This window comes from Antrostomus carolinensis, unplaced genomic scaffold (assembly GCF_000700745.2).
Source record: "Antrostomus carolinensis isolate BGI_N321 unplaced genomic scaffold, ASM70074v2 scaffold20727, whole genome shotgun sequence".
NCBI classification, from domain to species: Eukaryota; Metazoa; Chordata; class Aves; order Caprimulgiformes; family Caprimulgidae; genus Antrostomus; species Antrostomus carolinensis.
The window spans coordinates 1-11,635 of record NW_010328290.1 but is presented as its reverse complement, the minus strand read 5'-3'; the positions used below and the strand labels follow the sequence as shown (position 1 = coordinate 11,635).

At 50.7% G+C, this 11,635-nt stretch overlaps 1 protein-coding gene across 1 annotated transcript; it reads left to right on the top strand.

Moving 5' to 3' along the window:
* The first annotated feature begins 3,852 nt into the window (after positions 1-3,852).
* On the top strand, positions 3,853-9,007 carry LOC104518821 (bifunctional methylenetetrahydrofolate dehydrogenase/cyclohydrolase, mitochondrial). The gene is given in 8 exon segments (XM_010172208.2): positions 3,853-3,894; positions 3,897-4,086; positions 5,030-5,152; positions 5,621-5,773; positions 5,861-5,968; positions 6,311-6,403; positions 7,682-7,807; positions 8,578-9,007. Coding segments are annotated over 8 exon segments (975 nt in total). The 3' UTR covers positions 8,718-9,007.
* The last annotated feature ends 2,628 nt before the right edge of the window (positions 9,008-11,635 follow it).

Here is an 11,635-nt window from a genome sequence, read left to right as displayed (position 1 = left end):
CCCGCCCCGGCTCGGGCCACCCTCCGCTCCCGCACCGCTCCCGGGATCTTCCTCTAACGCACCGACACAGCCCTTGGCTGGTGGCACTGGGGTGACAGGGAGTAGGGATACTGGGAATGGAGATACTGTGGGCACTGGGGATACTGGAAGCGGGGATACTGGAAGCACTGGTGTGACTGGGAGTAGAGATACTGGGAATGGGGACACTGGAGGTATTGGGTGACTGGGAATAGGGATAGTGGGAGCACTGGTGTGACTGGGAATAGGGGTACTGGGAATGGGGGCACTGAAGGCACTGGGGATACTGGGAATGGGGACACTGGAAGCACTGGTGTGACTGGGAATAGAGATACTGGGAATGGGGACAGTGTGGGCACTGTGGGGACTGGGAATAGGGATAGTGGGAGCACTGGTGTGACTGGCAGTAGAGATACTGGGAATGAGGGCACTGGGGTGACTGGGAATGGGAACACTTTGGGCACTGGGCTGACTGGGAATAGGGATAGTGGGAGCACTGGTGTGACTGGAAATGGAATACTGGGGGAAACTAGGAATGGGGGCACTGGAGTGACTGGGCATAGGGATAGTGGGGGGCACTGGGAATGGGGATAACTGGGGTGACTGGAAATAGGGATACTGGAGAAACTGGGAATGGGAATACTGGAATGACTGGGAATAGGCATAGTGGGAGCACTGGGGAAACTGGGAATGGGGACACTGTTTTTAAACCCTTGTCCTATTGCAACAGGCCCTGCTCAAAAGTCTGTCCCCATCTTAGGAATCCTCCCCCGAGGACTGAAAGGCCCCAGGCAGGTCCCGTCGTTCCCTTTTATCTGCAGTGTAACAAAACGACACTGTTGCTGCTTCTTCTCCCTCTGAGTTCCTCACCTCAGAGAAAAGCCTTGAGCTGTACCAACAAAACCAGATAAATGAGTGGACGGTTTCTAAAGCTCTGCTGGGATTTTTCCTGGTAACTCGTGTGACAAATTCTCTTTTAGCGACATGAATTAACCGACAGTTTGGCTATCTGCGTGCCAAATAAAAGGAAACATCAAAGCAAAGCATAACAAGAATATTGACCATCTCTGGGTTTTTAATTATTATTTTAAACCCCACTTGATTTACCCCTTCACTGTTTAGAATATGAACCAGTAGGTCACTTCCACATCCAAGATCTATAAATGACTTTTTTGGTCAACTCTTTCTTTTTTTCTTTCCAAAGGATCACCAAGGAAGCTGCTGCTGCTCGGGTGCTTTGGTTTCACTGCTCAACCCTCCTCTAAACCCAGCTCTGAGCTCTTATTTTGCCTTCCCAGTAACTCACAGTGGGATTACTGGTGGTTGTCTCCATCCCTGGGTGCCCAGGCTGGGCACTCCAGCCTCAGGCTTACGTAAGGGGAAGATTTGGGGAGGTTCTTGGCATAAAGTGTCTCTAATTCAGTGATTTCTCCTTTCTCTAGCTCGCCACCCACTGATAATAATTCCTTGCACATCGGAATGGGTGTGTGATATTTAGTGCAAAAGCTAAAATAACAATTAGGGGGTCAGTGGGCTGAGCTGGGATGATTTTTACTGGTGATTGTTAAATAGGTTGGACTGGAGCCATTTCTCTTATGGAGGAAGTAACACTTAACCCCCAATAAATGGGGAAAACTACATGTTTGAGGAGGTCAGGGGTTCAAAAAGTTCCTCTGCATCTCTAAGGAAGTATTTAGACAAAAGGTTTTCCTACCTGGGATGGGAACTTGTAGCTGTCCTGTGTGGATCTGGAGTGGCTTTTGTGGTGGCTCTCCCTGGTAGCAGCTGTCCCCAGAGCTTCAGGATTGTACCTGGAGAAGGTCAGACAACAGCAGCGTTGGATTTAATGTAGGAGAAGGTCTGTGCACCAGGCAGCTGATGGATTTTTGAGGAGGAACTGCAGCAATTCAGTTTGCTCCTGTCAGACAGTTGTGGTGCAGGGAGGGTTGGAAACTGCGCTCGGTGCTGTCAGGCTTTCTCCTGGGGGTCAGTCATCTCCTGGGTTCTTGTGGCACGTTGAGTAGCTTGTGGTGTTTGTTGTGTTGGGTATTGCTTGGTGATGGCTTCAGAAATGGGCTGGTCCTTGTGATTTGGGAAGGCAACATAAATGAGAGAGAGGAACACTGTGGGGAACATCTTGGCCTGCTCTGGCTCAGAGGTAAAAATAAGGTTTCAACTTGGAGAGGATGCTTTGGCCATTCACACCAAGAAGGACATGGAGGTGCTGGAGCGTGTCCAGAGAAGGGAACGGAGCTGGGGAAGGGTCTGGAGCACAAGTGTGCTGAGTTCCCTTGTGGCTGAGGGAACTGGGGGTGTTGAGCCTGGAGAAAAGGAGGCTGAGGGGAGACCTTGTGGCTCTGTGCAAGTCCCTTGGAGGAGGGTGGAGAGAGGTGGGGGTGGGTCTGTTCAACCAAGGCCCAAGGGACAGGACAAGAGGAAATGGGCTCCAGTTGTGGCCAGGGCAGTTGAGATGGGATGTGAGGAAGAATTTCTTTGCTGAAAGGGTTCTGAGGCATTGGAAGGGGTTGCCCAGGGCAATGGTGGAGTCCCCATCCCTGGAGGGATTGAAGAGTCGTGTAGACACAGTGCTGAGGGACATGGGTTAGTCATAGGGGACTGGTCAGTGTTGGGTTCATGGTTGGACTCGATGATCTGAAAGGTCTTTTCCAACCAAAGCAGCTCTGTGACTCTGTTCTGTAATTGTCCCAGTGAGCCGGGTGCTCGTCACCAGCACTGGCAGCCGGGCAGGACTCGAGTGCTGAGCGGAGTCTGACGGCTCAGCCCGTGCAGGTGAATCCCTCGCGAAGGGCTCAGTCAGTGACAATGACGTTCAACTGGGAGTTACAGTGACAACCTGAAGGAACAATCCCACGTGTGAGGAGTGTGCCCAGCCTGTTGTGAGTGGGGACTGGCAGCCGTGGCCTCCCAGTCAGCTGTAGGTCAGGACAGCCTTTCCCTGTACTGCGGGGTGTCCAGTTGCCTGGAATGCATTTGGCAGTGCCTGGATATTCCCGTTACTGATTTAGACCAGAAATGGCCGTGAGGAGCTGTTTTGATGTGGTTTGAAGGTACAGATGTCCCTTTCTATTCCAGTTTGATGCTGGAGCCTGTCAGAGGGGGTGAAACTGTGGACCCCCAGCCCAGCTTTAAGAGCCTGAAGCTAAGACTGTAGCGGTGGCAGCGATGACTTGAGCAGAGGAGGGGATGTGTGCTCTGCTAGATGGGCCAACAAGCTCGCCAAGGAATTTCTTGGGGGATGAGGATCTCCAGGAACAGCACTCGGCACAGAAACACCCCACACTGTGTCTCCCACGCTGTGTCCAACGAGCCACAATTGCTCAAGAGCTGTCTTTGATGGTGAAAGCTCCCCTTAAGCAGAGTCAGTTCTGCTGTGTGAGTCCTTTGCAGCGAAGCTGTCGTGCCTTTGCGGGGAACGGGTGAGCGGCTTTCTAAAAATGGAAGCTCACAGGATCTTAGCCTGAAATACCCACCAGGCAGACAGCACCCACGGACTCTCGGCCTTGCAGGGAAGAGGAGCACGTGTGCTCTCCCAGGCTGCACAAATCCACTGGTCCCTCGGGCAGTTTTGTTTGCTGATCCCAGCTTTGGGCAGCAAAGCTGTAAGTGAAGACTAAAATATGCTGTTTCGCGCGATTTGGCATAAAGGTGCAACAGGGCTTGTGCAGAGCTCCAGTGAAAGAGCCTTTTCCACCCTGTCTCGCAGTTGGTGTCTGTTTTTCCTGCTCTGTGTTGCACACAGTTTGGATTTAGAATCGTAGAATGGTTTGGGTTGGAAGGGACCTTAAAGATCATCCAGTTCCAACCCCCAACTTGATGTTCCTGACGACGCTGACTGCTTTGGTAACGCTTTCTCTGTTTGCAGGAACGATGCGGTTGTGATTTCTGGAAGGAAGCTGGCCCGGCAGATCAGACAGGAAGCTCGGCACGAGGTTGAGCAGTGGGTAGCAGCTGGAAACAAGAGACCTCACCTCAGCGTTGTTCTGGTCGGTGAAAATCCAGCCAGTCACTCCTACGTACTGAACAAAACCAAAGCGGCTGCTGATGTGGGTATGTCTTGTGCTCTGGTTTGAAGAAGTGGAGCAAGCCTCTGTTTTATCTTGATTTCCTTGGGAGTCCTCTAGGCTGGAGGCTGAGGGAAGCTTTTTTGGGCTGTATCCATCTGGCAGCTTTTCACCTTAGCTGTGTGGCAGCCCATGTTTGCCCCAACATTTGCTGTGACCCCTTTGGTGCCTTCCTTGTTGTACTGGGATGTTGTTAATAAACACGGTGCACGTGTGTGTTGTGCCATCCGAATCCTTCAGGGCAACATCCAGCTCTGCAGTTTGGCTTTGCAGCCTTCCTAGGGCCACGCAAAGCACAGACAGGGCTCTGATTTGTCTTCTTTCCTCAACTGCCTGGGGATGAAATCATCCTTCAGCAGCCTGGCTACCCTGCGACTCCTTCCAGTCCTGCAAGCCGAGGTCCTGCTCGGTGTTCAGCCAAGTATGTTTCTGGATAATGTGTGCTTGAAAGGGGCTAGGGGACAATAAATGGTGTAATTTCTCCTGGGGTTCTGTGCTGCCAAAGCAGCCCTTGGAGCTGAGATTTTCAGGCAAATGTGATAGTTTGACATTAGCAGAACCAGGACAGCTAACATCCCCTTCTTACTCTGTCAGGAGGGACCATAGAACATGTGGTTGCATCTTCACCATAGCACGCTTTGGTTAGGTTTCTCAAAGGCCTCTATACACTTGGAGGGTCTCTGCTTTCAAATTTTCTTTCCCAGCTTATAAGACTGATACTAAGAGTTGCTGAGCAAAACTTGTAAGACTTGGGAAGGTCTCCAGCCTGGAAGCTGCTCGTTGTTACACAAAGCACACAATCCTTGGTGCCTGCCTGTCAGATTTGGTAGAGCAGTGAAACAGCGGGGCTTAAATCTGTGTGGATTAAAGTTGCTGTCCCACTTGTGCACATGTGGGTCTCTAATGTGGCACTTTTGATGGTTTCACAGGAATCAGCAGTGAAACCATCCTCAGGCCAGCTTCTATTAGTGAAGAAGAGCTCCTGGATTTGATCAGCAAACTCAATAACGATGCCAATGTGGATGGTCTGCTAGTCCAGCTTCCTTTACCTGGTGAGTAGCTGGATTTCCATCTGTTTCACTTTTACATAAAGCTTTTCAGGGTTTGGATGTGCCAGAAGAAGCAGCATTAGCAGCACAGGAGCTATCCTGTGACATGAGGTGGCACTTTGCCATGATGCAGCTCCTCCATCAGCTGTCTGCATGAGTTCAGTTGCTGGGGAGGGTCATGGAAATCTGTTCTCGTGCAGGGAGTATCAGCTTCCAGAGCCAGAAGCTTGAACTCTGTTGTGACACTGAAGCTGCCTAAAAATACCCTCTGCATTAGCAGTGCTGTAGTCCCAAAGTGGTTCCAGTCCCCTTCTGCTGGGAGCTGTTTGCCTTGAGCTTGCTGGAAGTCTTGAGTGGTTTTGAGCTTCCAAACTCTGAAGGAGCTGGTGCAGCAGGTCAAGGCTCTGGCTGATTGCAAAGAACAGGTTTTTGGCTGATCCCCCAAGGTTAAAGCTTTTTATTCTCTTCCAGAACATATCGATGAGCGCAAGATTTGCAATGCTGTGACTCCAGACAAGGATGTTGATGGCTTTCACGTGATCAATGTGGGGCGCATGTGCCTTGACCAGTACTCCATGCTGCCAGCTACCCCGTGGGGGGTGTGGGAGATCATTAAGAGAACTGGTAAGCTGCTGCTGCTGCAGTATTTGGCTGGTGTCAGGTGTAACTCCAGCTTCTAGTTGTCTTAAGGCTCAATCTTGTCCTCTGCAGGCATCCCAACACTGGGGAAGAACGTGGTGGTGGCTGGCAGGTCGAAGAACGTGGGCATGCCCATCGCCATGCTGCTGCACACCGATGGCAGGCACGAGCGCCCAGGAGGTAGGAGCCTGGTGGCTGCAGAAGGAAGCCCTCTGCCTGTCACATCATCCTCTTTAGGCACCTAAACCAGTCCCAGGAGCACCTTTGGGACTCTGGCCCATCACATGGGCTGTGGAGTTAACTCTGCACATAGTCTTGTAACACTTCAGAGCCTTCTTCAGTGAGTCCTTGTCCTCTTCCCCACCAGATCCCTGACTCTGTAGGCTCTTCCATGGGGTTTGCCATCAGGCTCTGATGTTCCTGATAAATACACAGGTGGTCTTGAAGGAGAAGATTTAGAGAAGTGGCTGGGTTTGGGGTAGTACATGTGAATTAATGAGCCTCATGGAACCACTCTTGCAGGTGATGCCACGGTCACAATATCCCACCGCTACACTCCCAAGGAGCAGCTGAAGCAACACACAATCCGTGCGGATATCGTGGTCGCGGCAGCAGGTAAGACCTGACTCCAACAGCACAGACCAGGTGTGCTGAGGGTGCTGTGCTGCAGCTTGTGTGGTGTTTCTTGGGAATCCTTGTCTGCAGGAGACATTCCTGTCAGTATTGAATGTCCTGGGGCCTCCCTGTCTGAAAGCGCTCTGGCAGCGCAGGAGAACTTGGTGCTCTCATGACTGCAGCTGCTGTAGGTGAGGGGCTGTTGGAACCAGCCGGTGTATCCTGTGATTAAGCCCAGGAGCCACACACTGGATCTTACTAGCAGAGCTGTTGGTAGCTCTGCCTTTGAAATGTAAAATAATGTCTGGCAGGAGGGCTTGGTACGGCAGCGAGCACCTGATGAGATGTAGAGAACAGCTACAGATGGGCTCTGTGTGTACAGACAGTTCTGTATTTATGTGAGGAAAAAAAATCCCCAGCTAGCATGTGCTTACCTAGAGGCTGTCAAAATGCTGAGGGGCAGCTGCAGTGCCATCTTCAGAGCACAAGGAATCACTCAGAGCTGTGCTCTTCTCCAGCCTGTACCCTTGGCATGGAGACAGCTCATCAGCGGAGGAGTTGGGCTGATTGGAGGTTCTGTTTGGCAGCAGGAGTTGGGTGTGAGCCTGTGGGGAGGGAGGAGAGAAAATATCTGGCAGAACCAGACAAACACACCCCACCCTCAAAGGGTGGCTTGGCCATAAGCTGCTGCTCCCCACCCCTCTCTCCCTGCCACCCTGGGGGTTTTACAGCCCCTGGGTGAAGTCCTTGCCCCTGCCTAGCTGGGTTGTGGTGGTCTTGGACACTGCTCCAGCTTTCTGACTTATTGCAGGTGCAAAAACAGTTGCTGGAGCTGTGTGAGCAAACACAGCTGCAAACTTCAAATGCAAGCTTTGAGGTTTCCACTTGGAGAGGATCCTGTGGTTCCAGCTGCTTTGCCAGACCTCTTTCTGGGGGTGGATTCCAGTTCTTTACACTCTGAGGTTGTTGAGAAACCACTCCAATTCCCGATTGAGCTGAACATCAAAGAGTAGCGCTGGGTTGTGCAGCTGTGGGTAGATTTGCATTTCATAGAATGATGAGAGAATCATTTAGTTTGGAAAAAACCCTTCAGATTGAGTCCAACTATTTTGTGAGGCAAATCATTTAGTTTGGAAAAAACCCTTCAGATTATTGAGTCCAACTATTTTGTGAGGCAGGAAGGCCCAGGTGGGTCAAAACATAACCTGAAGTTGGGGTGAGGGGGAGCAGAAGGCTGTTTAGCCACCACCATGAGCATGTGGTTGTGTTTTCTTGCAGGCATACCCAACCTGATCACAGCTGACATGATCAAAGAAGGAGCTGCAGTTATTGATGTGGGAATAACAAGAGTGCAGGATCCTGTCACGGCCAAGTCAAGGCTGGTTGGAGATGTGGATTTTGAAGGTATGGAAAAGCTCCACATCTGGTTCTTTAAGCATTAAACATCAAGGGTACTGAGAAGGGGAGGAGAAAGTCCTGGTTCGTGTGACTGTGCAGACCCAGAGCTTGTGCTCTTTTTGCTTGGTTTATCCAATATTGTACCATACACAAGGGTGCAGCCTTCCTGGAATGTGCCGTGTGACAACTGTGTGCTGCACAGCAGAGGAGACTCATCCTCAGCCTGAGCACTTGGGTTGCTTTGCTTCTGCTCCAATTCATCACTCATTCCAGCTTTTAAATAAAAATCACACACAACTTACCTTCTGGCTTGCTCTTCACTGGCCTTGCTCACCACTTGGCTCTAGTGGTGCCCAGATGGGCTGTTGCCATGAGCCCTCCACCTCTGGGTGCCTGATGGAAGATGCTGGAACCTTCTCCTGGAAGAAAGAGAGTGTCAATGCTCCCACTGTTGGTACTTTATTGTGGCCACCCTCAAGAGCAGGTTTGAAGCCCACATCTAATCTTGGACTTGACATTTCTGTGCTCTAAGTCCAGATATTAAACCTTGCTTTTTGCTTTTCCCCCATCTTGGGCTTTGCATTGCTCTGTAGTAGAGATGGACAGATGGTGGTGTGCTCTTCCCTGGCTAACAGGGGGGAAAGTCCACCTTGAGAAACTACCAGCTGGTAATCCTGAGGGAATTTGAGCACTGTTAGACTTGGTTACAGCTTCCTACCTTGATAAGCCTTGCTGCTCTGGACTTGCACGCTAAGCTCTAGCTTTCCTTTCTGCAGGGGTGAAGAAGAAAGCCAGCTACATCACTCCAGTCCCGGGGGGAGTTGGGCCCATGACAGTTGCCATGCTGATGAAGAACACCATCATTGCTGCCAAGAAGCTGTTGAAACCCAAAGAGCTGGAAGCATTAACTGCTTAACGGGGGGGACTCTCTTTAGCACTGAAAACAACATTCCAAACCGACTCCCAAACAGGCCGATAGAAAATGCAATATTTTTATTTATTGTATTGGAAGTGGAATTTCCTATTCTGAGGTCATAGCTATTTATTGGAAGCTGAGACACATGCACATTAGTTGTACTAACGTGTAAGCATCTACACTCCTGGCCTACTCGTGCTAGCAAAGCTGTGTGATGTGTAAGCTAGCCCTCCTAGGAAGCCAGCCCCACTCTCCCAGGGAGGCGGCAGCGGTTGGGATCCTGGGTGTGCAGCTCTCCTGGGAGCTTGGCGTGGTGTTAGTGATCCCGTGGGAGGTGGAATGCTGCTCCCTGCTGCAAAAGCAATGGCCTTCATGGTTCTGTTCTCACAAACGCTCAGTCTGCCCGGACTGCTCATGTTTGACTCGTGCTGAAGTCTCCTACTCAGTGCTGGATGTTTTGTTTAAGATCTTCTGTAGAAGAATTACTTGAGGGGGGGGTGGGAAAAAGTGCCATATGTCTGTTCTCAGCCTGTGCAGGGCTCTGGGCAGTGACAGATCTGTTGTTACATGTTCTTCTAGTGTGCAGCTAAACTGTTTTTTTGCTATTTGGATGGTGACTTTTTTTTTTTTTCAAAAAGCCTTTTTTTCTAACCAAAGAACAGTGGGGTGGGGGCTGTTGGTGTCTACATGGGGCACACAGGTTTCCTTGACTGTAAATTGTCCAAGTACTTGGTGAATAATGGCAAGCTAACTCTAAATAAAGTAAGAGAAGAAAAAAACCAGCAAACCCTTACTTGTGTCCTAAAATTATTACTATACAAGTTTTTCACCTCTCCCCCAAAAGGGGAGCTGCCCCCAGCACTGCTTTAGTGAAGCTCTTGTGGTGTGTGCTCCCTCTTGTCCCTACAGAGCAGGGTTAGGTCTGGCTAAGACACAACTGCTCCAGTTGGAAGGAAGCAGGTCTCTTGCTTTCATGCCTGAACAAAAGCTGTTCAGCTTCTCAACTCTGTTTCCCAACTACATCGATGTGACAGTAGAAACTGAGTCCTCTAATGAGGACTAATTATCCATTGAACATTAACCTTACCTGGGGTCACGATGGGAAAACTCACACTCAGTATTTTTCTCTAGCAGTGAGGTGAGTCTTGGATTCCTCCTTCCTCTCTGGTGAAAAGCATGTGGCTGTGTATTCCCTGGAAAGCCTGATCCCGCCTTTCTGGGAGTGGGAAAGGTTTGTTGTGATGCTCAAGGGCTGTTGCTGGTGAGTTGGTACTAACCCCATGTTCGTGGCCCTTCTGGGAAGGGAAAACACTAAACAAGGAGGAAGGAAAGCTGAGGTTCAAGGACTCTGCCCCAAAAACACGCTGAGACTCATTGAAATGAGGTTTATTGGGTTGTATCACCAATAAATACAAAATGGCTAAAGTGGAACTGTAATGGAGGTGGTAAATCAGACTTTTCATATACAAAAAGTATAAACCATGTGTGAACCTTGCAAAACAGACAAATTCAGTGAAAACAAGCTGGATGCTAGAGTGGCTTCAGCTCTATGGAACATCTGCCAGAGTCCACAAAGCCTTTCTGGGGGTGTTGGGTTAGAGCTGACGAACCAAATAAAGCAAATTAACCTGTTGGATTAAAATCATAAACCTACCCGTACCGTGCTTCAGCTACCACACAGGAGATTGGTAAAAAACACTACAAAATAAACACAAAGTGTTCAAGTTGAAATAGTTCTTAATGTGACCGGTGAGTTACGTGGCGACAGGAGTAATAACGTTGTGTTCTTATCTCACCGCGTTTCCCCAGGCGGGGGTACTTGAACCAGAAAAAAATGGCTATAAATAGGAAACTGCATTCAAGTCTTTCTGTTGGATTCGGCTATTTACAGAGAGCGAGGGATCTGTCCCATGCAAAGGTTCAGACCAGTTGCAATATTTAACTGGTGTCCCAGAAACCCCTGTACAGCTGGGATAAATAGCAGGTAGGTTATTTCTGCTCAGGGGAAGGGTTGGGGTTCTGTGAGGCTTGAAAGACAGTGAAAACTAAAGAATCCATCTAGCAAAAACGAGTAAAAGAGAGAGATTTGGGAAGGTTGCTTCAGACCAGTGGTTAAACCTCAGCCCTGAAAGTTAAAACCCTTTAAAAGCCTCATCACTGCCCCGGCGCTGCTGGAAATGAGTGATGAGAGCTGGGCAGAGCCAAACCGGGCTCGGTGCCCGTGCTGGCTCCTAACCTGCTCCCTTCCCATCCTTTCCCCAAGCACCCAAAGGCTGCGGGGGGTGGGAAGAGCCCTTTGTGGAGCCAAAACACCGACGGAGACCAAGTGGGAGCTGCTGGACGTGATCCAGGTCCATGTGGAGGGACACACTTGCTGTCCCCTCCCTGTTACGAGCCGGTTGCTGTTAAACCACGCGTGGAAAGTGGGATGGAGGAACTAAAGTGGGTGCAAAGCCCCTTGGGGAGGGGCTGGGCAGGATCCTCCAGCGAGGGAACGGCTCGGGCATGGCTCAAGGGAGAGAGAAGGGGTTGGCATCAACCAGGGGTGGCCCTGGGAGAGCTGCAGGTGAGGACGTGGGGACGAGTGACCAAACGCCTTCGCTGCAGCAACCGTTCCCGCTTCCCTGCGGAAACCAAAGCCCCGATCCCTGCTCTGCTCTCCCACCACAGCCCGGCTGCTCTTGTCCTCCAGCAGCAACAACCTTCAACCTGAGCTGCTTTTCCTCCTTCCCTGCCCAGGGCATCACCCCTGGCCACCGGCTCCTTTACAACCTGGCCACGGACACATCCACCCCGGGGCGAGCAGAGCTGGGTCCTTCCTGCATCCCCACCGGCACGTTGGGGATGCTGCACCCCAAGAAAGGATTCCCATGGGCTTGGACCAGCATTGTGCCAACACAAAGCCCCACACACCATCC